This window comes from Seriola dumerili, unplaced genomic scaffold (genome assembly GCF_002260705.1).
Source record: "Seriola dumerili isolate Sdu_G_001 unplaced genomic scaffold, Sdu_1.0 BDQW01000321.1, whole genome shotgun sequence".
Classification (NCBI taxonomy): Eukaryota; Metazoa; Chordata; class Actinopteri; order Carangiformes; family Carangidae; genus Seriola; species Seriola dumerili.
The window spans coordinates 4,054,939-4,081,954 of NW_019174576.1; the positions used below are offsets into that span (position 1 = coordinate 4,054,939).

Consider the following 27,016-nt stretch of genomic DNA (forward strand, 5'->3'; position numbering starts at 1 on the left):
TAATTCTTAGCGATTGCAGGTTTGAAAGTTGGAGAATTACTCAATGCTTGTGGAAGTTTGTGCTCAGTAAAGTGTCTTTGAGCACTGTGAGCTATGTCTTCCTGATAACTTTCATCATGAACAGGAAAAGCAATTCACCTTTACTACACAAACTTCACTCTCTGTTATTTCAACTTGAAATTCCCTAGTGACCTCAGAATTTTACACTGCCACATCTAAATCCTAATGGAGATCAACAAAATATTATGCCTACTTTTTAAATTTTTTAAAGGTTTTTAGAAAAAAAAAAAAAACATTCACAAAGGATGCTTCATCCTGGAATTTTAACATTTCCACATGCCTCAACCCAGCAAAGTTAGTTTTTAAAACATGGGCTAACATATTCAAATATCAATCCCCAGAGAAAAGCACTCAGCTTGAATGTCTCATTGATCATTGATGGTATTTTGGGAGTTGTGGGTGCTGGCAGAGTTTGACCTTAAAAGGACAGTCAAACTCTGCCAGCTGTTGGGCTTGTGTACATGAGTGATTGTCAGGGAGACAAAATGACTCAAAGCATGTAAGACCTGTTTAAATAGTTGCACTCATTCATAATCAGTCTGCATCTCATTTTGTAGCAAAGATACAAATGTACAATTACATTATTTACATCCCTACTTGTATTTACACTCAGTAGAGACAACCAAATACAGATAGGATTGAAAGTTAATAATACAGGTTTTGGGTTAATACAGTGAGTCTGAACAGTGGTGTCTCTGTCTGCTGATTTGTCCCCAGCTTTATCACTGAGTTTTTCAGCTTTATTAAATCATCATACAGGAACTAGTATGCAGCACCTGAAAATCATGTGATATTACATGATATACATTTTCGTTCTTGGTCCAAAACTGCATCTTCTGAAAGTGAAATATCGCATTCAGTATGTACTGAATGCAATATTTGGTTAATATTAGCCTAATTAATACTACAAATAGTATTGACATCTTCGCACATATTAGTGATTGGATTTTTGTGCAACGTTACTTTTTTCCCTTTTTTTGTTTTATTTAGTTAATATCAGAATGAGTTTGTTTTACTGGCATTTGGGCTTCAGTGCTATTCTCACACAGCCGTGATAATGGTCATTCATGCATTCAGTTTAAGGTGAGAGGTGACCTCGAAAGCAATAGGCTAAATTCTTTTCTGAATGTCTCTATCTCGCGTTACTGAAGTGGTCCAACCCACATGGAAGATGCCACTCGCACTGACAGTCCCTCCTGAACGCACTTTGGGAACTCAGACCGATCATCGTCCCTGCGCATCCTGAGATGACATCTCCAGTCAACAAAGCCATGATAGAGTCCTACGCGCTCATGGTTATGGTCATGGGCACTTTTTTCGTCTATTTCTGCGGGATGGTTTGGGCTTTTTGCAACCCGAAACTGAGCGGGGCAGAAGAGGAGTGCGGGACTGAGAAACAAGCAGAGGAACCCGGGGACGACTGCTGCGCTGCGGATCCCCCAGAGCGGAATTACAGGTGTGCCTGTGCGCATGTGCCGCCGGCACCGCCGTACACCGCAGAGGCGCTCAAACAGACGACTTATGTTAACTTCTGGCATGACACTGACAGTCTGCTGTCAGATTGCACTGCATTTTGTCGTGAGGATCATGGCATTAACAACCAGATTGGATATAGTCCCTCCTGCACCGCATAGGCTGAAAGGCTGGTGACCTATCCCACTATCCAAGTCTATGTATTTGCAAGTGTGTTGTTCTCATCATATAATATCATACTTTAGAGTGAATGGGAGTAAAGAAGAGGGGTATGAAAACGGGCAATGCTCAGTTTTATGGTAAACTCTTTACCAAACAAGACATTTTATTTTGTGCCTGATACACATACAGGTGGAAACAGCAAATCAAACTTACAGAGTCACTGTATCTTGTTCACCCCTGCTTTTCAGTTCTGGCTTGCATGTTGCTGAGCATGAAGAATGTTATTATAGCGAAGTCTGACATCCAGTGTACATGTTGCTCCCAAGTGACCTGCGAGACAGGAATAAAGCTCTCTCCATCCAGGCACTGTGTGCATCAAGATGATCGAGATCCTGCAGGACCACTGTGGGATTATTGTTGCTTTTCCTTCAGTTTCTTCCTCACTTCACTTTCTAGATGCAGTAATTTCTCATACAAAACCTCTGATGTTTCCAAATCGATATCCATCTGCAAAGAAGAACAGAAGACACATAACTCATTACATGAACTATTTTACGAGACAATTTAAACATTTTTAAACCACAGTATACTTTGCCTTACCTTACATGGTTGTGTGTAGTTGGTGCCCAGTCCAGACGTTAAGCTGTGGTACTTGACTTGTGGGTCCAGTGATTCAGGCTTTTGCTTAAACAACCAGAACTAGAAGAAAGAGCAGCATTTCTGAATTAATCTGTATTAAACTGTGTATGAAAATTAGAAATTTAGTTGCACATACCAGGGCTTCAGCTCCATTATAAGGTGTCAGGGTAAAAGTATTGGTGAACATTCGTATCTGTGATCATGTAAGACAGATTCAGATATAAAACAAATGCCCTCAAAACTGGTTTTATACTGATTTTAGACACACAACATATAGACAATCAAGACTAACTGGAAGGACAGGTACGTGTAAGTAATTTGCACTGTGAGAGTTGCACTCACAAGCCAGAAAATAGGCATTAGCAGGGTCCAGAGGAATGCTGGGAAGGAGGGCAGGATGCCGTAGGTCAGACTGGTCATCACAAAACCAGGACAAATCACAGATGAGTACAGACCCTAGGGAGCAAAAGGGCAGTACAGTCATCAATATCCTCAGAGGCTCGGGTGATACACAGCATGTGTGGTGTGTGTGAACCGACCTGTTTGTTGTAGTGTGTGTTGAGCGCCAGGCTGAGCAGGTCGGAGGCATATTTGGAGGAGCTGTAGGGCTGGGTGCCCCTCTGGTGCTGCATGTCCTCAAGGTTAAAGGCTGAGCGGTGAGCGTTACTGGAGGAGGTCCAGATCAGCTGCGAGGTCCGACCTGCGTTACACAGAACTGGCTCCAGCTCCCTGATCTGGGCCATAACACAGGGGGAACTCCACAGTATTAGAGTGCTCATCCTGACAAGTCACTGAGGCTCAGTGTCATCCTTAAATAACAAAACATGCTGTTGTTTCCAATTTGATGGCATGAGGCAGGCTGCTGCTGATTTGAATCAACAAAATTTTAATTAAATTTAGAAACTTGGTTGATGTATGTGAGATATTACTGTATCTTAGTCATGTTTTCACTTATACATTACATATATCTTAAACTGATTAATTAAGAGATAGATTTTAAGCAGCAACGACAATGATATGCCGTCTCTTCCCATGTAGATGCAACGATATTCCTTTCAGAGTCCTTAAACTAATCAACAAGGTTAAATTCCTATGTTTCACCAAAGATTTATCACTTTTACTCCAACTGTCTAACTGTCCAACTGTAAAAAGAATTAAACTATGTGTGAATACAACAGCAAAGATGAATCTCTAATGTATTAAAAGTATAAACAGGAACTGACAAGATTTCTCTTTGATGGCAACACGTCAGAATTCACCTGCAAACGCACAGTAAGCAGAACACTGTCCGCAGTGAGTGACCTCATGGGTAGGACAGTACGTACTGTTAATTTTTAATGAGCATCGCTACTAAGTGACAGACAGATCCAGTATCACCTATTTCTGTTCCAAGGGCAAACAGCTGACAAGAGAACTGAAGGAAATATGCTTTTGTACAATATGTTACACGTGAATCAGACCAAAATACCAACTTATCAGTTTGACAAAGTACCAGTGACTCACTAGAAGGAAGTGACCAAAGAGGTTGGTGGCAAAAACGTCTTGCAGGCCATCAGAGGTGACACTGTCTTTCTGCGTCAGAATCCCCTCGCCAGTGGCAAACATGGTGATGATATTGCTGAAATGAAAGCATTATAGAAATGTGAGCTCTGGAAATGCAGCATGGGAAATAGATGACAGAAGAATTCAAAGTTATAAAGTATTGTCCTTTATATACTACACAGTGACATGGAGGAGCTTCAGGAGTCAGGAACATCTCAAATCAACAATGTACCTGGAGAAGAGGCCTCTGAAAAAGGCCTTTACATCAAACTGTGGGTTTGGCATGATGCCTGCATTCAGGTAGAGGTAATCCAGTCGGTTATATCTGCAAGTGACAACCAAAGACATGGATATTTCATCCTGCAGATTTCTAAACGCACCTGAAGAACCAGTAACATAACCTGCTCAGAAATTACTTTGGGTGTGTGAATGTGTATTTGACTTCCATGCAGCTGTGAGTCCATCCTCCCACCTGAGTTTGACTTCGTGTGCAGCACTGATGACGGAGGAGATGCTGCTGGTGTCCATCTGCAGCAGGGCCACCTGAGCTGTGGGGTGAGAGGTGAGGAGGGCAGAGCGAGCAGCCTGAGCCCGACGCATGTTCCTGCAGGCCAGACACAGCTGTAGACCCTCAGTGTCCTGGGAGAGGAGACGCTCACAAAGTGCCAGGCCAATGCCACTGCAGGGAAACGCATACATGAACACTTACTACTGTTAGTACTCCAGCACCAGGCATTTCAAGATAATAGCACGTAAAACTGACCAAAATAATCTTGTTTATTACAAATTAATGTACTGTAAATAACACAATCCTGCTGCAATTTTGACAAGAATTCTGCCAGGAGAGAGATTTCAGGAAGTCTAATGAATAAATAAATAACATAAATTATACAATCAAATAGCCAACAGGTAAAATTTTCTTATAGCTCATAAAGATCTTAAAGGAAAGTTATGAATACTTAACATTTAAGATGCCAAACTTCAAGTAAAATAAATAACAATAAATACAGACTTTACCTATTTGCTCCTGTCACCAAAACCACCTTGTTCATCTTTTCAGGTCTAAACTGGAAACAAACTACAGAAAACGGTCAAATGTTCTCTCAATGCAACAAGTTTTCTGTCTGGTCCATGCAATGTTATTCTTCACTCTTCACTCCACCTCCACGCTGTGATTGGGCGCAACAGCAGGGCCCAGCCAATGAGATCCTAACACCAGTCAGCTGAGCTTCAAGGACCGCCCCCACAGTATGGATTATTCAGCTCACTCCTATGAATAAGACAAGAGCTCACAAAGAGATAGAAGTCCCTGTTTCAATTTTATTTGTATTTTGTCTATCAATGTACAACTTTTGTTTTAAGTATATAAAAACATTCTCACTGAACATTTGAGTACAAAGATGTAATAAAACTAAACAAATCAGGAAATTTGTCAGGGTGCAATAACATCTTTACATCTGCCTCCAACACTGAGAAGATTGTAAATGACATGAAAAGATTTTTTTATTCAATGAGAATCACCACATGCTTCACAAACACCCAGATTTGTCCCCTAACCAAATATTATATATAACAGATTTGTACAGATTTGTTTGCCCAGCTTGCAAAGTACAGAAAGATAAGACTGACTTCCACATATAGGTTGACACATCATGCATTAGGGCGGACATGAGTGTCTTTAAAGTACGAGGTAAGTGGGACAAAGGCCTCTGATAAGAGTTCAGAACCTGTAAATGCAGCTGATCAGGCTGAAACAGTGGTATGCAGTATGAAGTTCAAGCTATTAGAGTAAAACACAGAATTATTCCATATGGGGAAAAAAAAAAAAAAAAACAGAAAAGATGAAGAAAAGATCCAGCTAATATATGAGCGAATATAAACCACTGTGAAAGTGATCGGTAGCAGTCATACCAGTTCTTTGGTTCCAATGAAACACATGATGTAAAGTGAATATTCCCATTTCCTCCTCTACATTCCTGATTTAAAAGACTATTTACCTTCTCTTTAACATGTTCAACATCCACAACACACTAAGTAACATCTCTCCACTGATACAGACTGTAAACATACTGTTGAACCAACAAAGCACATGGCCAAAACACAGCCCGGATTCCTGATTTTGCAGTTTGCACTGGAAAAAAAAAATATATATATAAATGTATTCTGTATTCTGTTTGTTTGGTGTGAAAATCCAAAGCTTCAGAACATTACTGAATCAAATCAAATATGATACTCCACACACATCAATTTAAAGAGCATATTAATACACAAATATATAAACAAAACATAAACAGAACAAACACATATGAACATATAAATATAAAGTACAAAATATTGATATTTGAGATTTAGACTTATCTATTGAAAATACACAGTCATATACACGTCATGTTCAAATCACTGTAAGAAAACTGCAGGGAGATGAGAAAGACTGAGTTACTTAATATTCTGATTTAAGACGTGGATTTTGTCTGAGCAACTGAGATGAAATACTTGAAATATAATGAAATGTAACAGTAATGGTTTGCTGCACTTTTCCCTTCTACATTCAAGCAGTCCTCCAGAAGAAAACACAAGACAGTTCTTCAACAACGTTTCATAAGTTTGTAACATGGGGAACTTTAAACTCATATTAACAAATGAAATTAAAATATATTTTTAAAAGTGCCGAATGTCACTTGCTACATGTAATTTTGGCTTCCGCAACACATATGTGTGTCAGGGTTGGTGCACTATAAAACAGAATAGAATTTCCTAAGAATACCTGTATGCCTATAAAAACATCTTAGCCAGCGTGATTGTGCTAATTAAACTCAAACGGACACACACAAAATGTCTCTGGTAGTCCATCTTTGTAGTGTGTTAAGTCCATGGAACAGTGTTTCCCAAATTGTAGCTCGTAGCCCACAGGTGGCTCTCACCTTTTTAATCTACTGAAACAAGACAGCTTAAACCTGGAGTGTGTCTGCTACTCTTGTTAAGCACCATTTCTTCCAGAGATGAGCAGACTGGGAATCACTGTCTTAAACATAGCCCTGGCTTAAGGCTGTATTTCCAGGAGGGCTTGGTGTATTTCCTGGAAGGAGGGCCGTTCTTTTGTGTTCCTCCTCCAGCAGCTCAGCATGATCTTATAGAGCGAGTCTGGACACAGCACAGGCTGAGGCAAGTAGATCTGCACGACAGGGAGATAGAAATAAGACCAGGGGATTCACTGACATTTACATGCAGGTGACATGTTTGTAACAGCACTCACCTGTCTTTTCTGGTCCCTGAAAAACTCCCCTGTGTTCTCTATCACCTGCTCATCAGTGAGCTGAGAGTAGGGTTGCTCTTTGCAGAAGTTTAGTATCTCCCACAGGGTCACCCCAAAGGCCCACATGTCGCTAGCTGTGGTGAACTTACCCTGCACAAAAAGATGGTGTAAATAACGATTAGCCTGTTTTCATGCACAATCTGCAAATTTGTTGGTTCCATTCTAAGACATATACACATTAACGCAGGGCAAGCTCAACAAATATGCCTGACTTTTCAAGGAAATATCAAACCAAGGAATTTTCTTTATAATACAAGTAGTAATCCTCACCAGCAGGATGCTCTCCCATGACATCCAGCGTATAGGCAGCACAGCTCTGCCCTGGATGCGGTAGTAGTCACCGCTGTACAGGTTTCTGCTCATGCCAAAGTCAGCTATCTTTATTGTGTACTTCTTGCCCACCAGGCAATTTCGTGTGGCCAAGTCTCGATGAACAAAGTTTAAAGAGGAGAGGTACTTCATCCCCGATGCTATCTGAGTGGCCATGTAGCACAGATTATTGAAGCTGGGAAGGAGATAGAAGAGATAGCGTCATAGGCTGGGAAAGAAAAAATAAACATGTAAACATGTATTTGCAGCAGCCACTTAACTCACCTGACAGTAGGTGCATTGCTGAGCAGAGCGAGTTGTCCCTCGGGTTCATGGCGGGACAGAAACTGATTGAGATCTCCGTTCTCCATGTACTCTGTGATCATGCAGAGCGGGTCGCTGTAGATGCACACAGCTAGGAGGCGAATGATGTTTGGGTCCTTCAGACGGGACATGATCTTTATCTCTTTCAGGAAGTCATTTCTACCAACACAAAAGCATATGCACAAGTGACTTACTTTACACTGATACAAATCAGAATTATATTGACTTCATATTAACAATTCAAGTTACAGGCTGCAAGAGGCACCCAGAGTCAGTACCTAGCATTTTTGTTAGCATCTGAACGGAGCATCTTCACAGCCACTAAAACTGGCAGGTCCTCAGGGATGTCAAATAAAAACTCTTTATTCATGAACTCCTGCATTCCCTCTGCTTCACACAGGTGCACCTGAGAGGAGAGGAGAGGAGAATGAATGTTAAAATTATGACGTGGCTTTTGCTTTCACCTCATCTAAAGCTGTAGAAGGGCACACACCTCTCCAAACTGGCCCTCTCCCAGCTTTTCTTTGAAGGTGAGCAGTTTTCGTGGGAACTCTTCCACTGCAACATCCTTCCCTGATAACAGGTCCATAGTCAGTGCAGGGATGGCGTATGTGTTGCTTCCAGTGACTCCTTGCAGGTTTACAATATCTGCCTCTGCGTAGTGAGGGACGCCATCTTGGACAACAGTGGTTGTGGTGGATTTAGATGCTGCTGTGCTGGTAGAAGCTGGAACACAATACAGGACACTGTAACTAGGGATGTCAATAAGTGTCTGAGTGTGTTTTTTGTGAATAACAGTTTAAACTGATGTGTATTTGTAAGTAGACATGTGTGTTCACCTACCTGGCTCCTCTGAGCTTTGTGCAAACTCCGGCAGCTTACATATGAGGCGTGAGGGCTCCTGGTAGTCTGGACCGAGGGGGAAGATGCGCTCATAGGTGGAGTTGGACTCCTGTTCGCTGATTGTACTGGACTGGTTGTGGTTGTAGGCGAACGTCTCGCTCTGTATTGACAAACTAGCAGTTAGTTCATCATCCAGCATCCGACGGGAGGCCTAGAATAAAGGACGTGGGGGTGAAGGAACAGATCTGACCACCTCCCGAAGGAAAACTCAGAATTCTTAATGAAAAGGTGCAAAATCTACACAAACATCTAAAGGCTGGTGTTTGCTTGATGCATTTTATTTAATGAATGAGTGATGATCTCACCTTCTCCAGCATCTTCTGCCACACTTGCCTCCACAAGATGATGACAATGATGGCCACAAGAATGAAGATAATGGCCACTAAACAACCAATCAAAATTCGGGTGTCGCTGTCATCTACTTTGTGCGTGGGGTCATCTTCTGGGGAGGGAACAGGGAGATAAAACTTCAATAATGGAGACAGCGTGCAAATATCGGGGGCCATACAATACATATGCAGTTAAATCAGACTAGTCTCGAGGTGTTTGCCCATCCAAATAACTGGACTGAATTATAGTTTTTACTTTCAACATGTAAACAGATTTTTGTGAAATGTCAAACACAGAATAGACCTTTCTCACAGGCAGATAATTTGGCTTGTGTAACAAGTCTAACATTAAAGGACCAGTGTGTAGTAATATGGGGATCTATTGGCAGAAATGGAATACAATATTCATAACTATGTTTTATTGGTGTATAATCACCTGAAACTAAGAATCGTTGTGCTTTCGTTAGCCCAGACTGAGCCCTTCATGTCTACATAGGGAGCGGGTCCTTTTCCACGGAGCACCACCATGTTTCTACAGTAGCCCAGAAGGAAAAAAAACCAAACACTGGCTATAGAGAGAGCCTTTTGCATTTTTAGGCTACCTTAAGGCCACCACAGGTTCCCGTACACACTTGGAACGGGAAGGGTGAGGGGAGGGGTATTCACCGCAAAATCAAAGTAATATAAGTTATTACATTTGATTACTTTTCAATATCATTAATTTAGTCTGTTGGTGCCTTAATGAAATATCACAACCTCATGGCCTCTCCAAGTTAATATTCAATGAAAACACAACGCTGAATGAAGTTAATTAGTGTTATTAGATTTCTTTTCAAAAGGTGTTCCTGCTCAGCTAAAAGATGCAAAGCAACAGAATGATATCAGCTTTTTACAGAAGAGAATATATTCAGATGTAACCCCTTTGTAACACAAGCATTTTGATTAGTAACTGTAATTTAATTACGTAAGTTTTTTTCAGTAACAGTAATAGATTACAATTACAAAATAATCCATTACTGTTACTGCCTGCTATGATAAGTAATAAGGTTTGTCCTGAATCCATTCTACATGTTCATTCTCTACAGTATTTACTGTATACCAATGGTCATAACGTAATATACTGTTTTAGTATATAATAAAAATAAATCAACATATATCAATATATAACAATTTATTTACATTATTCCAGCATGTTAAAAAATTGGCCCTATTTAGTAGTTTCATACTGATTACCGTATACTTTTACTATAGACGTGAGTGTGTGAGTGTGTTGCGATCACTAACCTGGTTGTGTGTTAGGTGGCAGTCCTGTCTTAGGTGGAGCCAAAGTTGTGTTGTACATGGCTGTGTCTGAAAGGGCAGATGGCACACAGCTGATAAGACACCAATTATTGATATTAAATCACAGCATCAACTGATTTCAATAGTTTCTTTTAGTTAAGAAATCTGAATATTGTAATATAGAGTTTGAATATTGGATATAACATATAACAATTTCTTATCTCGTCTAACTAATATACAGTTATGCATATACAAACAATGGTAAATTAATATTTACAGTATAATATATAAGAATGTAAAACTAGCAGGGGGCATCTTACTGCAGTTACATATCGTACATGCAGTTCTTCAGTCTATACCTGACTGGAAGGTGATCTCACTGAACAACATCCAGGCATCAGCAAAGTAGAACTGGCATTTGATGGCACTGGCCATGTGATTGGCCAGGTTGACTGTGACGAAGCGGGCGCTGGGATTCTTCTCGTCCACCACAGGGCTGAAAGAGAGCGGCGTGGCCTCCCAGTCTGATTCGGAGCGGAAGTGGCACAGCACCTGCCGGAAAGCCTTGACATGCCGGGAAAACATGTTGTTGCAGTGGACCTAGACATGGGACACATGGAGAGAGTTTTAGTACTGATGAGCGATATAAAAATTGAACACTAAAGAAAAGATTACTGTGTCTTTATTAGGAGTCTCACCTTCATGGTGGTAAAGTTTCGTGTGCGGTCAAACTCAAACATTATTTCCACATATCCACTGGGGAAGCTTTCATTGTACCAGCCCACGTAGTCATACCCAGGCCACACATTGTAGACGTGACTGTGTGTAAAATCGTCCAGACCACACACTCCATCAGTCAGCTGACCCAGGCCCTCTGTCATACTGAGAAAAATAAAGAGGGTGTAAGAGGCAGGAAACACAGAGAGCCATCCTTTATTTTCAAACGATCATCACCTCTGTCAAAATGTTTTTAACAGGTACAACCATTCGACACCAGGTGGCAGCATTACAAAACAAATTCCTCACTTCTGCTGTTGGCTGTGATATTGTAATATGGGCCATTTTCTTTTCCCTCTGCACTGTTTCCCTGACAGAGGAAAGGAGGTCTGTGTCATGGAGGACATTATTCACCATGCCATAATCCAAACACTAATGTCAACAAAAGACGATTTTTTTCATTCCAGTTTTGAAACTTTGTAAGCACGGTTGACTCAGTCATTCCCATGAGGTATTGCCTAACAGTAAACCACCATGACCCACTCACCGCCGTCTGTCTCTTTGCTTTCACCATGGTGACCGGGCAACAACAAGGTGAGGGGGAAAAGTACTGACGAAGGATCAGAGCAATGATGAAGCAGGGAAGTGGTGTGTGAAAGCAGAGGGAGCTAAGTTGGTGAGGAGGGAATAGCGAAACACACAGAAACACACACACCTGTAGATGACAGCTCCATCGTAGACAGAGTCATTGAGGTAAACGGGGTAGGCAGGCGAGGTCATCTGTTCTCCCGCCGGAGCGTTGTACGACACCAGGCCATCTATAAAGAAATGTTGCAATATTGGATTATTCAATAAAGCACCAGCAACAGGTACAAAAAACACGAAAAAATTATTAGGGGGCTGGTGGTGCTGATCTCTGACTGCCTAGAAAGTTTCAGCAACTACAAATGCAAACGTGGCATGAATCTAGACAAGAGACCAAATATAAACTTGATTTAGATTTTGAGCCTGAGAACCTGAAATTTGTGGTTAAAGTGAAAGAACAAAAGGAAAAGAACAGAGTTGATGGTATCAAAGTATCGCAGACAAAAACTGTGATTCATGCAACACTTTTTGAAAAACAAAAGTATAGTGGTAGTATTGGAAACATTAGCTTAAAGGGGTTATTCAGTACTTTGTCAGTAGTGTTGTTTAAACAACATTGCCCTGCTTGTAATTCAAAGATAAGAGAGAATCAGCTGATTCTGATCTTTTACAGCCTCAGATGTAAGGACCGGGGCCTCAGCTCAGTTGTGATCTTTGCTCATCAGTACTAACGTATCCTCTATTTTCTCATCAGTCATCAGTCTGAGTCGCCACCTCAGCATCATCTTACCCAGCCATTCACAGCCATAGAGCTCCACTCTCATGCAGACGTTCATGGAGTGGTCAGTGACTGGCATGAAGCGGACAAAGCGAGCGATGATGGGTGGCTCCAGGTCCTTGAGTACAATGTCGTAGGCGTTTCTGTTTCCTTCAATCACCTGCACATAAAACAAACACACCTTGATCACTAACGATTAAGAAAGACTGAATATGCATGATAGTAAAGTCATGGCCTCTTTATATCATTTAAAGATAATGAAAGAATATTGATTTATTTCAGTATCTATATTATCTCTTTAAACACAGTCATACCAGGTAGAGGCAATGATAGGCCATAAAAATATGACCATGCATCTTTATCAGAAGTTTGTTACAAAGGTCAGAATAGATTATACAGTGACATCCAAACCAGAAGAAAGGGGTTACATCCCAACCAATGCATTGATTGATAAGTTGACTTACCTGTTTGCCCTGTCTGTTTCTCCACGAGATCCAGCGGCTTCCATCGCGACTGTACTTAATCTTGTACATCTGGGCGAACTCATTACCAATGCCTCCAGCGTGTCGACCCTGGGTGCCCACAAGGGTGATGAAGTGGAGCGAGCGCAGGTCAATCTGTAGGAACTCCTTCAGGTTGTCTGGCTCGACCGTTATCTCCGGACACCACGCGCCATCGCCCTCCTCAAAGTCCAACCTGGAGAGAGACAAATGGAGAGGGAAGGAGGGAAAATGAAATAACAGTGGGTGGATGTTCGTATTAGAATTACAGCAGGAAAGGGAAAAGCGCAAGGGAGAAGAAGAATTAGGACAGGATGGGAAGGGAAAGGTGAGAGGAAAGTAGAAGTGAGTGCGGTGGTGGATTTCAGTTCTTACGGCCCGTTATGAAAACACCTTGGTGAGAGCCTGTGTCGTAAATTCTTAAAGTGTTAATTTTGGGCAAGGGGCTGGAAGGGGAGAGGGGGAGCTGGGCGAGACAGAAAACACAGCCAGGATGGATGGGGAAAGTGTATTACATCATTATCCTGATAGTTACTGAAGGCCACCCAAGTTTTGCTGAACACACACACACACACTCACACACTCACACACACACACACACACACACACACACACATGCTTAATCATGTTGCTGCAAGTAGAACTGATACCCCAGCTTGTGGTTTACTGCAAATAAACAAGCACAGGCACCTTACGGGATAAACCACCCACACACATACTCATTATCAGGGTAAACATACTATGAAGCATGCTTGAGAGTTTGGGTCTATGCGCGCGCGTGTGTGTGTGTGTGTGTGTGTGTGTGTGTGTGTGTGTGTGTGTGTGTGTGTGTGTGTGTGTGTGTGTGTAAGACTTACCTGCCATATCTAGCAGCAGTGGATTCGGACCACTGGCTGGAGGCAGAGATGTCCTCGTCCTGTATCTGCCCTCCTGACATGCCCAAAGGATACCGACACACACCTGCGACACAACACACAATATTCGTTAAAAGGCTGGAAGAAATAAGCAGACAAATGGATGAATATGGAAACAGTAATGAAGGTCACTGAAAAACCACCAGACGAACATCCTCCATTTGTTCTGCCTTAAACACTATTTACCAAAAGGGGGAAGTGACTAATTACAAGTGCTGTCTTTACAGAGTAGCTTTTTTTGTTTACCGGCACTTTTTGACTATATTCTGAAAGCAGTAATTGTACTGAAACTTACAGTAAGTCCAGTTTTGATTATGTAGTTCTTGAAAAGCCAGAATTACAGGAAGACCTTAGGTTATACTTTTATGACACATTCGGGAAAATATGACATTTTTGTTTAGTTCCATTTTTTCTTACAAAGCAACCTGTGAATAAAATCGTTGAATTTGACATAGTCCAGTTGGCAGTGGTGGAAAGTAATTAAGTACATTTATTCATATTCAATTGTATCTACATATAATAGCGATGTACTTGTATGTTACATGATTATCTCAATTTTATGTTTCTTCATGCTTCTACTCCAGAGGGAATTATTGTGCTTTTTTACTCTCCTACATTCTTATGATTGTTTAGTTACGTGTTATCTTTTAGTTCCAGATTTTAAATACCTAAAATAAGAATAAAAAAATCTGATGTTATGCAGTATAATTTTACTTTTATATTTTAAGTATACTTTGCTATCAATACCTGCATATTTTGACTTGAGGAATATTTTGTTTTTTGATTTTTAGCTTCTTTCCGAGTGATTTACGATTTTTTTTACAATGTTGTAATGCAACTTTTACTTAAAGGAATGGTTTGGCATTTTGGGAACATAGCTTTCTTTTTGAAAATGAACAGTTATTTAACACTAGATTAGTGCAGAGCGTTAGCTGCATGCTGGCTAAATGCAAAGTAGTACTAACTCTAGCCAGTAGGTGCTAACTTAGCATCAAGATTGGAAACGGTGGAGAACAGCTAGCCTGGTGCTGCCTGAAGGTAAACATCCAACTACAACTTCTCTAAAGCTCACTAATTAGCACGCCATATCTAGTTTATTTAACCAGAACAAAAGCTAATGTGTAAAAATGTCAAGTTATAGGACTATTTCTTGGTCAAGCTAAGTGGCTTCAGTGAGTCTTGTCACTTTGAGGTTGCCAGGCAACCAGTTGAGACTCCAGGCTACATGTATGCTAAGCTAAACCAACTGTCTCTTGGCAGTAGCTTTGTAAGCAACAGACAGATTTGAGAGAGATATCAGTTTAACTCACAGTGAATAAGTATACTTTCAGAAAAAAACTCCTTCCCCCATCCTTCTTCCCCCACTGCCAGCTGGCAGGGTATACTAAAATTGTACTCTTTTTACTTTGTATTGTACTTTGTATTGTACTGATACCAGGATCTCACAGGGGCCTCTTGACAGCGATCTTATGGAACAAAGTATCTGTTATTCATAAACTCTTTTACTTCAACATGATTAATAATTAAGTATATAACAGCAAGATATTTGAGCAGTCTTTCTACCCCTGGTATTTACCTGCTGAAACATGCAGCTCCCTTCGCTTCACTCAGACCAACCACAGCGCTGGTCGGTGCTGAAAATTCAAAACCTTACTCAAACATTCACCAGACGCTCTCAGACATTTCTAAGACAGAACTACTTAATTCCCAGCTCCTGTCAAGAAATCTGCACAATGTGATGGATAGTGCTGGGTGAAGCAGTGGGGAGGTGGTGTAAGAGGACTGCACACAGGGGTTGTCACACAGCAACCACACATGTCACACCACCAATCACACAATTACACACCAAACACACACACAGTACACACACGACACAGCACACACATGCACAGTCAGCTCTACACAACAACAGTCACAGGACACACATCCAGTCTTTGCACTCAAATTGTGGTTGCTTTATTGAAATAATAAGCTGGATCCATCCAGTGTCTCTGCCAGTCCAAACAGCACTGGTATCAAGCACATGCACGGGACTTAGTTACTCTGTGTGTGTGTGTGTGTGTGTGTGTGTGTGTGTGTGTGTGTGTGTGTGTGTGTGTGTGCTGTGTGTGTGTGTGTGTGTGTGTGTGTGTGGTAAAACTGGCTGGTTCGAGCCCATCCCGCCCCCACTGTGTGGTCAATAGAAGCAATATGCCCTCTGTTTCCTGCATGCCCCTCCACCCCCTCATCCTCCATTTTTTTCTGTCTCCTCTCTGTCCTCTCCTCCTGTGTGGTCTCTCCCCTCTCGCTTTTCTTCTTTCCCCTTCAGTGGCGTGAGTTGATTAAAGTTAACACAGTGATTTGGAAAATCTTCATCTCATTAAGACTCAGTGGGTTAGCGGCTAACTGAGCGCGACACAGCCAACGTGGTATCTATCAACTTTTACAAGACTATCAATTAATTTACAGATTCCTAGGTGGAAGGGGAAAAATGAAAGGGCACTTTTCCATCATGTGTTATCAACAGGGTTGGGTTGTTTTGATCTGACACTGATAAATCCACCTAACAGGATATGACCCCTAGGTAGCCTCATTAATGGATGAAAGAGCCTTTGGAACAACCTGATTTCTGTGTATGTGATAGCATTGGGTTGTGGCTTTCAGTGGGGCCCAGAGTCAGAAGTTAAAGCAAGTCTGACCCTGTTCGCCTGGCCCCTTGTCTCACAGAAAAACCTTTGAGAAGATGCCAGCAACAGCAGAGCTGGAGGTTCAAGGCCCTCTCTGTCTCTCTCCTGCTCTTTCTTTCCTCTCTTTTCTCTCCCTGTGATTCTCTCTTCCTCTTTTCTTGATCTCCTCCAAATATTTGCTTAAAAGTCAAGATGTGGAAACCCCTGAAGGGTTGGGACTGGGACTCATGACCTGATACACCGCTCACATGTCTGCGCACACACACACACACACACACACACACACACACACACACACACACACACAGCGAAAAGCAAAAAGCAGGCGTAGATGCAACCACACACATGCATACAGGCTTCGTCTTGGCAGTGACACAATGACAGCTTGAAGGAGGCACAAACAAAAACTGTTCCAGATGTCTACATTTGCCTCCTCTGTCCTCCTTTCATCTTGTCCTCTCTAACCTTTGTTCCACACTGCCCTCTTCACTTCAGCCCTCATCATTTATCTCTAACTGTTTACACCCCTCCCCTCCGCTCCCCTCCACTCCTATTTTTCTCCTCGCACCAGATCGCATTGGCTATAAGCAGACCACATCAACCAAAACCATCTCACTCATCTCATATTCTCTGCATATTAGTGGTATCCTTGGCTACATAATTATAAAATCATTTCAATGATAGGTGCGGTGCTTGAACTGCACGTATGATAGCTGCAGTAAAACACAAATTGTCAGAACCTGCTTCAAGTGCAACAGCAGAGATCTCCAGCAAATGATTTAAAATCAAATCAGGTCAGGATAAGATGACAAAGAACGCCAATATTTGAAAAATAAGTGGAACATTAGGAATGATAATATCTGGCATCTAGTAGTTAAAACGTTGTATCTGTCCTTGGGTTACAGGGTTGCTATTGCAGGCCAGTCCAGCTAGAGGTTATGGGGTTTGAGGTGGTTGGCGTTCCTGCACTTAAAAGCAGCCAGCAGAGGTGAAGAGTGTAAACAAGCATCGAGACGGAGAATGAGATGAGCACAGCGCAGCGGCTCCTCTTTTACTCCTACTGTCTCCACACTAGGATGAAACATTGTCAAAAATCCAAAAGGTACTCTTAGTGGAAATGCTGGGATCATTATGTGTTTGTCATGTGGTATGAGGTGGTGACATAAGTTTTCTATGAAGTCTTGCCAGAAATATACAGTGATACAGACCACAGACAGTGCAACATCACCACTTGGGGAAAACACAGCAATTGCCTGGGACATAATTGATGAAAATAGGAGTCATTATCAGAGTCTTTAACCACATCCTATGAGAGTCCGAGAGAGAGAAATGGGTTTCAGTATATCATGCCGGATGACCGCTCTTCCAAATGTTGGTTTTTGCTGTGTTTATTTATCTACCCAACCCACTCAGAGGTGACCCCTGGGGTGAGCTGTGGGGTCAGTTGAGTGTGTGCATTTGGACACATGCACACATACGCAGATTTACCCCCACACAACACAGACACACACCAACCCCACCACCCTTCTGGCTTCACATTTGGCCACAGCATCTAAAAATATCACCCCAGAAAAAGGTGGAAAAATACCAGCCTTGTGTGGTGGAGGAATAGAAAGAGAGAGAGAGAGAGAGAGAGAGAGAGAGAGAGAGAGAGAGAGAGAAAGAGAGAGAGAGAGAGAGATGAAGGAGTAACGGACCAAACCCCCTCTCCCACTACTGAAAGGCAGGTTTGTTCTGTGGTGTTTGCTGTCCAACCACTGACTCCAAATACACACACACACACAGACACACACACACACACACACACACACACACACACACACACACACACACACACTGTAGTCATGCAAGTTGCTGTTCACATCTGCTACATAATACCTGTCCGTTATATGTCAGGCGTTGTAGAGGGTTGAAGAGCAGCCACTGTGGCCACAAGTGGGAATTATGAAATTACAGCTCAAGACCCTTTTTAATCAGTTGCTTTAAAGCTGCGCTAATCAATATTTTTATATTCACAATGGCTCATCCTACTACATGCAATATGAAAGAGGTCACCTGTAGTGATGAACCCACACCCGAATTATCACCAATCCCTGCAATTCGAACAAGTTCTATGGAGCTTTTCACACTGAGCTATTTGTTTTGGTTTTTACGGCCTCCAAATCATTAAATTTTTAAATTTCATTCACTCTCACAGCTGTCATTAGTAAAAAATGCCACTAAACCCACAGGAATCTATATGCTCACCACAAAACAAACAGCAGACAGACAAAGTTAGCAACTGGCTAGTCTCATTTAGCTAAAAGAGCCAGAGCTAGCTGAAGAGCCAAATATTTCTCTGAGGAGTTTGGTGAAACCAAAACAGAGCTAAAAGGACAGAAAATTTTGGACTTTTATTCATCAGGTGGCTAGAAACACGACTCCATTAATGCAAATTTTTTCTTTCGTCTGCTGGATGTGTAACTAGGCAACTGTTAGCGAACACAACAACAACTTTATAATGCATTAATATGTTAGTGTTGTGTTTAGACCTCGTTTTACTGCTGCCTCCAAGCGGCCAGAAAATTTTACTGCTCCCAAGATATTCAGTTACAGTTTGCTTAACATTTAACATAATGATTATCTGTGATTTGCTTGAACATAACATAGAAGTAGCGCAAGTATAAGAAGGTTATATCATCAGCAAATTGACTCAGTATTGTCGACACACACAATATCTAATTAAAGTTAGTTAAAATTGGCTAACATTAGCTACCAGAAGCTACTGGTCATACCAGACCAAGTAAGAGTGTAGCAGCAAAACTTAAATGAAGCAAGGATGCATTTCATTGCAATGAAGTCAACTTTTGATTGGTAAGAGGAATATTATTTCTTCATTCAGTCTAACTTTAAAGTTATTACAGTGATGTATGATTCTGACGATTGAAAGAGAAAGCTCTAATGCATTCATTCATTCCTTCAGGATTTATTCGAAACATCCTCATGGGAAGTAGCCCACACAATAATAATACTGCATGATATTTGGCTGCTCTGCCCAGGCCTGCGCTCATGTCCACGCCTCCTCCTCTCTCTCCACAGTGAAATAAAGTTCGCCCACTCACGAGTAAAATGGGAAAGACAGGGATGGTATAACTCCATTGCTTGGGAATTTTAAACAGGGGAAAGTTGGCATCACTCAACATCTCAGCTCTACTAAATTCAGCCATGAATATTTCCAGACTGTGGAAAAATGACCCTCTTCTCAATGCAGCAGAACTAAAGCATTAGGCGGAATTATAGGTGCATATACCCTGCTTCCATATATTAGAGCGGGTTGAGATTTGAGCTTTTAGTGACACTGGAGGTGATCATTGTTGGTTTCTGAGTGGAGAAAATCCCTTGGGTCAGATTTTAGATACAAAACTTTGTCTTAAATGGTGAACTTGTTGAACTTTGACCATGATCAGATGCACAAACAGTCCTTTCCATGACTTATGAGTGGTCAAATACTGGGAAACGCACACCACACACACTCGCACAGACACACACACACACACACACACACACACACACACACACACACACACACACACACACACACACACACACACACACACACACACACACACACACACACACACGAGTGCTGGGGAGAAAGACAGAGCTTATTTCAATGGACTTTCCTGCTGTCAGAATGTCTGGTATGCATTAGCCACAGACTCCAGTGGGATAGCTGGATCCACAGCATGCGTGTACATGCACACAAACACACACAGACACACACACACACACACACATGCATGCACGCACTGACAAAAACAAGGAAAGAAGAGAGACAAGAGAGAGAAGTCCCACTGGGGTCAAACACTTACATCCTTAATTAAGTGTAGTTGAGAAGAGGTCTCATAAAATATAGAATTTTTCGGTGCTGAATGCTAAATGCTACAAGATCTACAAGTTTGTGTAGGGAATTTTAAATGTTAAAGGCATCTTATGTTACATTCACATCTGGTTAAATAGGTCAGAAATGTAGCTATTAACATATACAGACATATGCATGAAAGCAACCACAGCATGAACACACTCTTTTACTTGAAAACTCCCTCTATAAACACTCTCTATGATCTCTATCTCACTCGCTCTTTCTGTTCCTCCCCCCGCTTTCTTTAAACTCCTTATAAAACACTCTTTCACTCTGTTAGTTTTGGCTCAAAGAACATACGAATGACAAATAGGGTGAGCCAGGTTTGAAAGTGTGTTAAAATGTGTGTGTGTTTTTGTGCAAAATATGGATAAACACTCTAGAAAACAACTGCTGTTAAAAATCTCTATGTTCAAACATAAGAATGTAACGTTTGTAGTTTTCCCTCTGGACCAGAGCAGAAAACCCCTTCAGCACAGCTTTAAATATGGCTGTCATCATGACCTCATGTTTGCTTTTATTTTCATACTTTCTCAAAATGTAAGTGGGTTTACAGTTTTAAAAACACTGAAGAAATATCATGTTTAAAGTTTTATTTTGAAAGTGGAAGTGGGGTGGAGTAAGGCGGGAGGATGTGGAAGTGATGGGGCATTTTTTTTCCACAGTTATTTTTTTTTTCTTTTTAAGAACTACTTGGCGGAGTGAGATCAGTGTGACCTGTAAACTGTGTTGAACTTTTTTTTTTTTTTTTTGACAAAACCATCATTAATAACTGTTTAAATCTGAGTCTATGCATTCATTATCCTTTCAACAATAAGTAAAACTCAAACCGATGACAGACGCTTTGTGACTGAAATCATAAACAGTAGCCAGTTGAGGGTTTTTACTGGCAAATATGTGCTGTATTTCTAAAATTTCAACAATAACCAAAAACCTCTCTTTGATTCCTGCTTGACTCCGTCTCTACCCACCAAATGTTGCTACTCTATATCCTTGTAAAAAAAAAAAAAAATTATTAGTCCGTTTTCATTGACATCACAAAAACCACCCGTACAGTGGCGGGAGAGCTGGAGAAAAACGTGCATGCTGGGATCAGAGTGGCCAAACCAGAGAGAGGGGACCACATGGCTCCCACAAAGCAGCACTTATCCAAAATCTGAATCAGTCACAGTCTGGACTACCGGACTGCAGCACCAAACCCCAAGACACTACCCAAAACTCACAAAATCATTTTATAGTATTCACAAAGTCTTGAATATGATCTCATTGCAATGTGAGACTTGAACACAGCCGCCCAGATCCTGGAAAATGGAAGATGTAGTTTGCCCTCTTATGGCAGCGCATACCTGGGTTGACCTGTGACGTGACGGCTGCTAACAGGTAGAGGAGGATGAGCAGGAGGAAGTGAATGTCCCACAGGTGCTTCATCCCAAACACACGCACAGAGACAAGCTTCCAATCTGAAAGACAAGATGGAAACACAAAATGTCAGTGACACAGTTTAATATATAGCTTGACCACAAGGATAAAACCGTTAAAAATAGCTCGGTATATAAGCTGCAGCATGAACACATTTTATTTTGTATTTACTCCTCTGTATTCATGGGAACCAAACATTTGTGTAGATATATAAGGGGAAAATTGGGGTTTAATTAGAAGCATGTTTTTATTTCACTCAATAAAAGACATAATAATTGCCACCTACCAGTGGAATTTCCATTAATTTACTGCTTTATCACTCTATGAGAAAAGGCCTATTAAATTCTAACTGTGGTGATATTTCAGTATCAGTCGTACAAGACAGAATAGTCTCAGTTCATATTCAATTAAAATGCAGGTTTCTATTTTGTAAGTTTTCATAACGCACATTAACTGTAGGAACAAATGATGAACGAGTGAATGAATAAATGAAACGACAAATGATGGCGGAAGAGGGGAAAGAGACACTGAGACACTGAGTCACAGACATGACTTCAGCTGGACAGACGCAGCGCCAACAAGCCGCCTCCAACTGACCACTTAGTCCAACAGCAGAGAAAAACAACTAGCTTCAACTCGTTTCTGTCCATATTTCATTTATGATTTCACTGCACTGATCTAGAGGTACAAAAATAATGGACAAACAAGTAAATGCGGACGTCTTTGTTAGCTTCGCGTAAAAACTTTGCTTATTAAATGTTTACGTTGGGAATAAAAGATTTCAGTCACTGACATTTGCTTCACTTTGTGTTGTTATCTGATCGTTGCCAAGTTAACTACTGGGAAAGTCAACTGGGGCATTTTTACTGCTGCTCAAAGTCTCTGTTATATAACTGAGGTTCGTTTTAATTGTTCACATCATGTTAATCACAACTTATGTAACAGAATTATACAGACACCTCTCATTTCTGATATTAGTTAGAAAGAAACTTTTTTTTTTTTAATCCTTTTTTGATATTTTAGCTACTGTGTAATGATTGTGAATATTTATTGTTGTACAGGCAACAGGCCCCAATGTAAATACTAAAAGACATGACCAAAGCGGGGTTATCTAAACCCAATTACACGTGACACAAAACAAAACTACCAGAGCACTGTGGGAATTTTCACAAGACACGAGAGTCTGTGTGTGTGTGTGTGTGTGTGTGTGTGTGTGTGTGTGTGTGTGTGTGTGTGTGTGTGTGTGTGTGTGTGTGTGTGTGTGTGACAGACATTTCCTGGTGTTCATCACTGGCCAAAAACAACATTTTCCTGACATCTCCCCATTGAAATAACAGAAGAATCAGCAGGATGGCGCTCAGACCTCTAGCACTTGGGTCTGGACAATAGGATGAGACTGGGCCACAGTACAAGCCCTCATTCACATACAGTTAAATCAGCTGTCAATGGCTGTCCTGTATTATAACAGCCCTATTCCTAAAATCTCATATACATTGGGCCTCCACCAGCAGTAACATTGTGTGCTAACACTCCAGTTGACCTCTGTCCAAATGAACCTCTGACATATATGAAATGCAGGTTCACATCTGCTGCAATCTGTCCATGGGAAATAAATCCAGACGTATTGATTTTGAGCTCATGCCCAAATTTACTTTATTTTTGAATAGCATTGGTAAACTTGTAAAGATACCTGATATTAAATAACAAATTCCTCAGCTGGATTGGGCATGTGCATTTGGAAATATAACACTAATCTTTCTTTAATTAAGAAGTGCTCAAGGATACCTTTAAAGTAAACCTGTAGTAAAAATGACCTCAAACTCAAAACACTCTCGTGCGACCAGTGTTGATGAATTTTGTGGCACTAATTACAACCTGACTTGCCTCTTTCTTTGTGTCCCCTACATATAATCTCATTGCTTTTCTTGCTTCCATTTCCTGCAGCTTCAGGTTACAGCCACTTCCCACTGAGACCCCTTTACTAAGCTTAACTCCTCTTGGCTTTTCATAGCTAATGAAACACAAACACCCGATGGCTTGTGTGCATTTGGAAGTCAAAAATATGTTTACCATGTGCTGGCGAACATTTATGTAAAGGCTGCTTGTGTTGTATAAGGGAGGAGAATTGACCTTTGGTTCTACATCTGGAGACTCTCAAAGGACCATACTGCTGTGTGTCTGCATGTTTTAGCCCATTTACTGCAAATCACAGACTTTTTACAGTAGTGCTCACCATTTAGCAAAGCATGCTATAACTGGAGATGGTGGGCAGTCTCTCAGTTGTCAACATTTTTGGTCCAGAGTGAAATATATCCAAAATGACTGGCTTGATGACTGTAACACGTAGCATAGACGTAAAGGGTTCCCAGAGGATGAATTCTCCTGACTCTGGTGTTCCCTCCACTTCTCATCATCACGTCTACTCAAACACTTAATGACAGGATATATCTGAACCTCATAAACCAAATTCACACCAGCCTCAGCTGCGCTTTGAGATCAATTGTATCATACATAGCATTGCTATAAAGCTGCTGTTAACATGTGAATATGTTAAATGTTCACATGCTATATTTAGCATTACCCTCCAAACACACTGGTCTTTGAGCACAGTTAACTCGGCACAGCTGAGCCTAACAAGCTTAGTCTAATGTGTCCTTACATGACCACCACACCAAGGAAAAGCGTTTTAATTTAGACAATAACATGGCCTTTCCTCTGGTACCACCCTCACACCAAATGTTACATGTCATGCTCCACTAGTGGTGAGGATGTAACACCAACACAGTTGTTTTTCATCCGTCCACTGCATTGCATAAGTATGACAGCCTCATGACACCACTGGGATGGTTACAGACACAGATAGATGTATTTTATTGCCACTTTATTACCATAGGCGTTTTTGGTACATGTCAGTAAAGTACAAATCACATACACTTTAATATAGCTTTAAAATTGATAAAAAGCTTTTTTTTCCTATCTTGTAAACCACCACAGGTCTCAGCACGTATCGGTGGAGTAAGAACATCTATTTGTAGAGACTTTGAAATTGCTTAACAATGTAAAGTCTGCTGTGTGGTACATTCACATGCAGGTAAAAAGCTCGGACATCTAAGTTTTGACAGTCAGCTGGTCACCAGCGACTTTACTAAACTATGCTGTTGGAAAATCATACCAACATGACAAATGGAAAACGAAAAAATGGACATAGAGAAAATGAGAATGAGAGTCTGTTTAACAGTCAAGTCTTAAGTCTCAGATGTTGAAGCATCCCACTAGTACATGAACACATCCACCCAGCTTCACTCTTTTCTCTCTGGGGTGATTTTCACACAGCGCTGACATGTACTGAGATCAGTGACTGCCTGGAAGTAAGAGAAAGAAAACTGCTTTTGTCAAATTTAAATGGTAGGTTTTAGAGAGTAGTTGGTTTTAATGTAAAATGTATGCGGTTTCTAGTGGGTTAAGTTGGTGGGAAAACTTTTATTTTGCAACTTTTAAAAGCTTTTCCAACAATTTACACCTTATGATGACACATTTCTCACAGTTTCTCTACTTTGTTTTCTCCTCAGAATTACAGCAAATATGAGATCCAAGCCATTGTTGGTTTTCTTATGCTCTGAGTATAAATTGAGCATAACACAAGAAACTGTCTAGATGGTCAGGGTTTAGTGATTGTTAAACTGCGGATTTCCTGTGTATCAGTTGTATTGCTAGTGCCTCCTTTGGTTGCAGCTGTGTTCTCGATACCTGTATGAAGCAAACAGCTGTTATTCCACAACTGGCTTCTGCTTCGGTAACATCAGCTCAGTCAGCAGCGCTGAAGTTATGGAGGCACAGGTTCACAGTTCTGGAAACTTCTGTTCGTTCTTGGCTTACAGGAATACAGCAGGAAAAACTTATTCGTGCCCTATCTCGGTTTCAAAAACTATCTATTCCAGGATTTTTTTCCTTTTCTTATTTAAACCTTCTCAGAGAAAGACTGTATATAAATAAAGTAATAAACTTATAAAAACATTGTTGAATCATCTGAAGGTTTAAATAATAACTCACCGTGTATAAATTGTCTGTCCTTTGCCTTTTATTTATTATGCTCTTGCTGTCATTAAACTTTTTTTCCACACAAAGGACCGTTATAATAATTTATATAATATAATTTCATAATGATCTATACTTTATTCCATCAATTATTTCATATTAAGAGGTGCAACGTTTTTGTTTGCACTTCAAAATTCATTCCAACAGCTACATCTTACATTAACAGTTCATTTTCTCACGTAAGGGTAAAAGCGAGATGGGGTAATGGGAGACAGAGGCCCGCAATGAGGAGCAGCTGCACAAACCCTTCAGTCATGAATTTATTCTCATGGCGGAGACGGAGCAGGAAAAAGAAAGGAGATCTAGGTCACATAGGCTTCCCCACCTGTATGTCAGAGCAGAGCACGGAGAGATAGACTGTAGTTTGTCTGAACCTTTGTCATTCAGCGTACAGGAGTGTATACTACGGGACAGTGAATGTTTTTTGAAATTCTACTTTAACTGAGAGGAATTTCTGGAAAAATATCCCCTTCCAGGTGCTGTACGGTGGACATTTCACTGCTAATTAACACCCATCCAGCAGGCTGAGTTTGACTTGTATATGACTGGTCTGAGGTAAACTCTGCGCTCCTGTGTAACCATGGGTTGAGCTCATACTTAGCTGACTAACAAAAAAGTGCTGGCAGTCCAATGTGAGCAGGTACGAGGAGAAAAACAGGAGAAAGAAGATGTCAAGATGGACGTACCAAGGTGGTGTGTGTCGAAGGAGGAGTAATATGTCCAATGAGGGACACAACTGGTGTCAAAAAAGTATTGTTGGAGGGTCTTAGTAAAAAAATCACGTCACGTCCATTGACACTTCTAAAAGTGCTCAGAATATGAGCAAAAAAATAAACCTGAGCGGAAAGTGTGTAAAGTAATCAAAACAAGGCCCTTTGAAGTAGACAAGCATGTTTGACACTGTTTCACTTTTCCAAGGGGGAATTTTCTCATCAAATATAAATCGAAGTGTGACGGGTTGTGACCAAAGTGAGAAGACACAAGGTCACAGAAAAGACCATTACTTCACCAGTTTATAACTATAGAGACTGACAGAGACGTAACAGAGAAGAGTTTCACATCAGGTCCCACCTTCACTATGCAGCACCTCCAGACTATGAATTATA

At 41.0% G+C, this 27,016-nt stretch overlaps 2 protein-coding genes across 4 annotated transcripts in view; both read right to left on the reverse strand.

Annotated features, from left to right (window-relative positions):
* Positions 1-1,873: 1,873 nt before the first annotated feature.
* On the reverse strand, positions 1,874-4,992 carry LOC111231932 (3-keto-steroid reductase-like). 2 transcript variants are annotated; one of them, XM_022759213.1, is made up of 9 exons: positions 4,894-4,992; positions 4,349-4,555; positions 4,109-4,201; positions 3,838-3,952; positions 2,874-3,068; positions 2,677-2,790; positions 2,471-2,527; positions 2,301-2,394; positions 1,874-2,202 (listed from the first exon to the last, which is right to left on the reverse strand). In XM_022759213.1, exons 1-9 carry the CDS (start codon positions 4,926-4,928, stop codon positions 2,165-2,167), a joined length of 948 nt encoding a protein of 315 aa, XP_022614934.1. In that variant the 5' UTR covers positions 4,929-4,992; the 3' UTR covers positions 1,874-2,164. The 2 variants fall into 2 exon arrangements, with proteins under 2 accessions (XP_022614934.1, XP_022614933.1); XM_022759212.1 differs by having other exon boundaries at positions 2,296-2,394.
* Positions 4,993-5,228: 236 nt separating this feature from the next.
* ddr2 (discoidin domain receptor tyrosine kinase 2) overlaps positions 5,229-27,016 on the reverse strand; it is a 30,723-nt gene continuing 8,935 nt past the window's right edge. The window contains exons 2-17 of one of the 2 annotated variants that reach the window (XM_022759231.1): positions 21,743-21,856; positions 13,773-13,875; positions 12,880-13,111; positions 12,428-12,575; positions 11,768-11,870; positions 11,034-11,217; positions 10,695-10,935; positions 10,339-10,404; positions 9,031-9,167; positions 8,666-8,825; positions 8,316-8,548; positions 8,101-8,228; positions 7,784-7,981; positions 7,460-7,694; positions 7,130-7,279; positions 5,229-7,048 (exon numbers count right to left, since the gene is read on the reverse strand). In XM_022759231.1, coding sequence (XP_022614952.1) covers positions 6,917-7,048; positions 7,130-7,279; positions 7,460-7,694; positions 7,784-7,981; positions 8,101-8,228; positions 8,316-8,548; positions 8,666-8,825; positions 9,031-9,167; positions 10,339-10,404; positions 10,695-10,935; positions 11,034-11,217; positions 11,768-11,870; positions 12,428-12,575; positions 12,880-13,111; positions 13,773-13,875; positions 21,743-21,824 — 2,532 coding nt within the window. In that variant the 5' untranslated portion in view covers positions 21,825-21,856 and the 3' untranslated portion in view covers positions 5,229-6,916. Of the gene's footprint in view, positions 7,049-7,129; positions 7,280-7,459; positions 7,695-7,783; positions 7,982-8,100; positions 8,229-8,315; positions 8,549-8,665; positions 8,877-9,030; positions 9,168-10,338; positions 10,405-10,694; positions 10,936-11,033; positions 11,218-11,767; positions 11,871-12,427; positions 12,576-12,879; positions 13,112-13,772; positions 13,876-21,742; positions 21,857-27,016 lie in introns of both variants that reach the window. The other variant, XM_022759230.1, reaches the window with a different exon arrangement.